General features: G+C 37.5%; 1 protein-coding gene across 1 annotated transcript; it reads right to left on the reverse strand.

The window, feature by feature from the left end:
• Positions 1-4,457: 4,457 nt before the first annotated feature.
• On the reverse strand, positions 4,458-5,423 carry LOC114221417 (olfactory receptor 11G2-like). Its single transcript, XM_028119535.1, has one exon. The coding sequence runs from the start codon at positions 5,421-5,423 to the stop codon at positions 4,458-4,460; it is 966 nt and encodes a 321-aa protein (XP_027975336.1).
• Between the last annotated feature and the right edge of the window lie 835 nt (positions 5,424-6,258).

Raw genomic sequence — 6,258 nt, forward strand, 5'->3', positions numbered from 1 at the left:
ATTCTTATTATCCATGAGCATGATATATCTTTCCATTTGCAGTTTTCCAATTTTTAAAAATATGGCATGGATAATAACAACTCCAGAGGGTTGTTGTATGTAATAGATGAGGTGACTATTCCCAAAACATAGTCAGTGGAATAGTCTCAATAAGGTAATGTTGGGGAAAAGGAAGTTATCCTGTCAAAATTGGATAAAGCTCCATCCTAAAATATTTATTTTGGTGATTCATAATGCTTATGATCTTCTTGAAGTCTTCATGAATATGCTTAATTTGGCATAACCTATTACTTGCTTTATTTAAATATAGGACTTTTTTGGGGAGGGGGCAGAAGGAGAGGGAGAGAGAATCATTTTGTCTTTTAAAGATTTTATTTATTTCAGAGACAGCACACGTGTGTGCAAGCATGAGCAGGGCTCGAGGGGCAGAGGGAGAAGCAGTCTCCCCACTGACCAGGGAGCTGGATGCAGGGCTCAATCCCAGGACCCTGGGATCATGACCTGAGCCAAAGGCAGATGCTTAACTGACTGAGCCACCGAGGTGCCCCATAGAGAGAGAGAATCCAAAGCAGCCTCCATGCCCAGCACAGAGCCCAATAGAGGGCTTGATTTCATACCCTGAGATCATGACCTGAACTGAAATCAGGAGTTGGACGCTTAACTGACTGAGCCACCCAGGTGCCCATAGGACTTTTTTTTTTTTTTATTAAGCAGACCCCTCCCCACCCTTTTCTATTAACTTCACATGGATTAATTCTTGAAAAATATTTTGGAAAATTTGGAGATGATATTTATAAGTGATTTATCTCTGTGTGACTAGCAGCTGATAAATGCTCAAATAGTGCATATTACTGAAATAAATGAAGTGGGCTGAAAGGCTATCCTCTGTATTTGAGGAGGTAATAATTTATTATATAGTTTGAAAAAATGTAACTTTTAGATAGTGGTCGAGGGGAGTGAGGGGAAATTATGAAGACCAGAAATTATCTATTGAGTAGGATAGACTTTTATTTGTATCCTTATAGATAGTTCATCTCAGACAAATCAGAAAAAAAATTCAAATTTTATTATCAAAATATTCTTAATTTATAAAATTCTGAATTCAGCAAAAGTTACTAATTAAGTTGGATTTCATTCCATAAGTGGTAGCAACCTGAAATAGCAGGTGAAAGTTTTCCTGGGATATGGGAAGTCTGATCTGTAAAGAGCCTGTTAATTGTTACCTCAAAGTTGGTTACAAATGCAGAAACCACACACCTTTAGAAAGATTCAACAGCATATTTTATTAATTACCACACAGATTCATTTCTTTTCCCAACCTACTAAGAAATATTGATGACCATAGAATGAATAAACCATAAGCACCCAGAGAGGAATCATAATTAAAATAATCAGAACAATATTAGCATCTTATAACTATATTAGAGATATTTTAGAATAAGTTATTTTTTTTAAGATTTTTACTTATTTAATTGGCAGAGAGAGAGAGTGTGCACAAGCAGGGGGAGCAGCAGGCAGAGGGAGAAGCAGGGGGACACTGGGATCATGACCTGAGCCAAAGGTGACACTTAACTGACTGAGCCACCCAGGCACCCCTAAATGAGTTCTTAATTAAGGTTTTTTTCCTATATCAGAAATTTGTCCAGGCATCTGCTCAGCCACTCAATTCACTTTGCTTCCATGAAAAAGAACAAAGAAAACGTCTCTTTTGTTATGAAATCCCCAGAAATCCTGCCCCTCTAAGTCCAGACAACCTCCAATCCTTGGTTCTTTCCTGAAGGATGTCCAGTTATAGTTACACTTCACTTTGTGAAAGGGATGACTTTCTGAAGGCTATAAATGTAGCACCATAAGTTGTCTTATTTCCCTATTGTCTTTTATTACATTTTAGAAAGTTAGACTTGAAAAAATAGATGGCTAAGCGTTAAAATAAGCTGTATATTCAAATCAAAAATTGCAATTATGTATTTTAGAAGATAAGAAGATATGATCTTTAGAGGCATTTAGGATAATACTTAAATATACCACACAACAAAAATACTGAAATATAGTTCTAAAAACAATCAATTAGTGATGAATGGATAAAGATGTGGTATATACATATATACATACATACATACAATGGAATATTACTCAGCCATCAAAAAGAATGAAATCTTGCTATTTGCAATGGCATGGATGTAGCTAGATGATATTATGCCAAGCGAAATAAGTCAGTCAGAGAAAGACAAATGTCATATGATTTCACTCCTGTGGAATTTAAGAAACAAAACAGATGATCATAGGGGAGGGGATGGAAAAATAAAATAAGAGGAAAGCAGAGAAGGTAAACCATAAGAGACTCTTTTAAAAAAAATATTATTTATTGTGTTCTCTCTCAGAGAGAGAACACAAGCAGGCGGAGTAGCAGGTAAAGGGAGAGGGAGAAGCAGGCTCCCTGCTGAGCAAGGAGCCTGATGCAGGGCTTGATTCCAGGACCCTAGGATCATGACCCAAGCCGAAGGCAGTTGCTTAACCAACTGAGCCACCCAGGTGCCCCCATAAGAGACTCTTAACTGTGGGAAACAAACTGAGAGTTGCTGGAGGGGAGGAGGGGGGGGATAGGGTAACTGGGTGATGGGCATTAAGGAGGGTACTGGTTGTAATGAGCACTGAGTATTATATACACCTGATGAATCACTAAATTCTACCCTGAAACTAATAATACACTATATTTTAACTAAATTGAATTCAAATAAAAAAATTTTAAAAATTACCTGCTTAATATTAAAAAAAAACTGAATTCTTCTTAAATAACTGAGTTTCTTAGGAAGTATAAATCCATTTTGTATTTCAGAATTAGAGCAATATAGAAGGGTGTAACATAGGTCATAAACTTCTTTAGGGATTAACAGTATAAATAAACTCTCCTCGACTGATAGGTAATGACTAAAAGGAAGGATTTCTGTATGAGAAAGTCCAACCTTGAAGGTGTGATCTTATCACTCTAACTCCAAAGAATGATGCATGCTTTTACTCTAAGGATTTTAACAAACTAATAGCCTTAGCTGCATGTTAAGTAGTAGATCAGAGAAAACTCAAAATAAGAATTAGGAATTTTGTGACTATTGTTTATCTTCAATAGGATTAAGATAGATGCTAAATATAAAGGGCCAAGCATTAGTTAGGATTTAACTCCCTTTGCTACAAATCTAGTGTCAATTAAACTGTTTTTATTTTTTGTTGTTCTTTTTTAATCTAAATTTTATTAGTTAACATATAGTGCAATATTGGTTTCTGGAGTAGAATTCAATGATTCATTACTTACATACAACACTCAGTGTTCATCACAAGTGCCCTCTTTTTGGAGAACTACCATACTGTTTTCCAGAGTGGCTGCACCAGTTTGCATTCCCACCAGCAGTGTAATAAGGTTCCCCTTTCTCTGCATCCTCACCAACATCTATTGTTTCCTAAGTTGTTAATTTTATTTATTTTTTATTTTTTATTTTTTAATTTTATTTATTTATAAATAAATAAAATAAATAAAAAAGCGAGAATGAGAGAGAGAGAGCATGAGAGGGGGGAGGGTCAGAGGGAGAAGCAGACACCCTGCTGAGCAGGGAGCCTGATGCGGGACTCAATCCCGGGACTGCAGGATCATGACCTGAGCCGAAGGCAGTTACCCAACCAACTGAGCCACCCAGGCGCCCCTAAGTTGTTAATTTTAGCCATTCTGACTGGTGTGAGGTGGTATCTCATTGTGATTTTGAGTTGTATTTCCCTTATGACAAGTGATGTGGAGCATTTTTTAAATGTGTCTGTTGGCCATTTGGATGTCTTCTTTGCAGAAATGTCTGTTCATATCTTCTGCCCATTTTTGACTGGACTATTTGTTTTTTGGATGTTGAGTTTGATAAGTTCTTTATAGATTTTGGATACTAGCCCTTTATCTGATATATCATTTGTGAATATCTTCTCCCATTCCATAGGTTGACTTTTAGTTTTGTTCGTTATTTCCTTTGCTGTGCATAAGCTTTTTATCCTGATGAAGTCCCAAAAGTTCATTTTTGCTTTTGTTTCCCTTGCCTTTGGAGACGTATCTAGCAAGAAGTTGCTGTGGCCAAGGTCAGAGAAGTTACTGCCTGTGTTCTCCTCTAGGATTTAGACGGATTCCTGTCTCACATTTAGGTCCTTCATCCATTTTGAGTTTATTTTTGTGTATTGTGTAAGAAAGTGGTCTGGCTTCATTCTTCTGCATGTGGCTGTTCAATTTTTCCAACAGCAATTTTTGAAGAGACTAAGACAGTTTTATTTATTAAAGAAAACTCCATCATGTAGTGAGAGATATTTAAGATGGTAGTGAGCTTTATTGTAACAGTTCCCTAACCAAAATAATTGAATTCTCTAGAAAATTATCTTGCTCATATTTTATTAAGATAGGCTGTGGTGGAACTTGGTTCACTCTGACTTCTGATTTATATTTTATGGACAGGCATTTCAGTCCCAAAGACTTTCCTTAGGGCAGCCTTCATCTCCTTGTTCCTGAGGCTATAAATTAGAGGATTGAAGAGTGGTGTTATCACAGAATAAAATAAGGTCACAATTTTCTGCACTTGCACTGGGTTTCCTGATCCAGGACTAACATACATCACCATGATGGAGCCATAAAACAGGGTGACAACTGCCAAATGAGAAGCACAAGTAGAGAAAGCCTTGTGTTTGCTTGTTGCTGAAGGCATCCGTAGCACAGCCACAATCACCAGAGCATAGGAGCAAAGGATAAAGAGAAAGGTGCCAATCATGAAAATAGCATTGAAAGTAGAGTAAACGAACTGAGTGATGGTGTCTTCAGAACAGGACAGCAACATCAATGGGACAGGATCACACAGAAAATGGTTGATGGTATTTGGGCCACAGTAGGGCAACCGTGAAATGAGAACAACTGGGATTAGGCAGAGGATGAACCCACATGACCATCCAAAGATGACAAGGCCATTGTATAGCTGTTTAGTCATGATGCACGGGTAATATAGAGGATGACAGATGGCAAGGTACCTGTCAAAGGCCATGATGCAAAGGAAGAAGCCCTCATCACACCCAAACGAGAAGAAAAAGTAGAACTGTGTGAAACAGCTCACAAAGGAGATAGACTTGCTTGTGGACAGGAAATTGGCCAACATGTTAGGGACAGTCGTGGTGACATAACATATTTCCAAGAGAGAGAAATTCCCCAAGAAGATGTACATGGGGGTGTGAAGACGCCGGTCCCACTGCACAGCACAGACAATGGCTGCATTCCCCATCAGAGTCAGGGTGTAGACTACTGAGCAGAGCCCAAAGTAGAGGAGCTGCATTTCTGGGCTTGAGGGAAAGCCCATGAGGATGAAGTGGCTAATGGAGTTGGTTTCTGTGCTGGATACATTCATTGGTTTGGAAGACATGGAGATGACTAGGTTATTGCACTTTAATGGAGTATGCTGGTTCTTCTTGAAAACACCAGATTCTTTTTTTGGATAAAGTAATAAACAGTGACGTTTCTGTTAAAGCAACAAAGCTGTGATCACCATAACCTGTGCCCCAAGAGTATGATTTCATTTTGATAAGATGTAAATAATAATATAAATAAAAACATGGTGTGGGGCAATCATTAAATACTGCAGGATACTGGATTACATATTAGGAGTGCAAAATTGAAATTTCTTTCTAAAGTATAATGTAAAATTAATTTGTTGTAATTAGTAATATTGAAGAATATCAAATGAAGCACCACTTATATTAAGATATTTCAAAATGTCTCACTGAGATACAGTGAAAGGGCACAGGGAATATTCCTTTTTGTTCTTGTTTATGATATTATAAAGTGATGACTAAAACAGCTCTCTAGTTCATTAGATAGTTCATTATATGACCACACATGTTTGCTATGTAAAAAATGCTTTCTCTCTATCCAGTCTGCTGGATTCAGCTCCACAGCATTAGGAAGAACCTTACATTTTGGCACCTAAAATTACCCCTAGTTTGTTGTTACTGAATCACAGCTTAACTTCTGTATGTCTTATTTCCTTTGAAACCTACTCTTGGTTATCACATTTGGCATCTAAGGTGGAAGGACTCTGTTTATGTATACTCATTGCCCATGGCACTACGTAGGCTGTATCAAGTCTGAATGCAACTTGGCAGTTCAGTCTATTTGTTTCCCATAGCAATCATATCGTATTAGGTGGCAGTGGAAGGCATGTGCCAGAATTTCTCCAAATACAAGAGTTGTTTTTTTTT

Source organism: Eumetopias jubatus, unplaced genomic scaffold (assembly GCF_037043125.1).
Source record: "Eumetopias jubatus isolate StellerSeaLion01/CBP00866 unplaced genomic scaffold, mEumJub1_p1.0 scaffold_7, whole genome shotgun sequence".
NCBI classification, from domain to species: domain Eukaryota; kingdom Metazoa; phylum Chordata; class Mammalia; order Carnivora; family Otariidae; genus Eumetopias; species Eumetopias jubatus.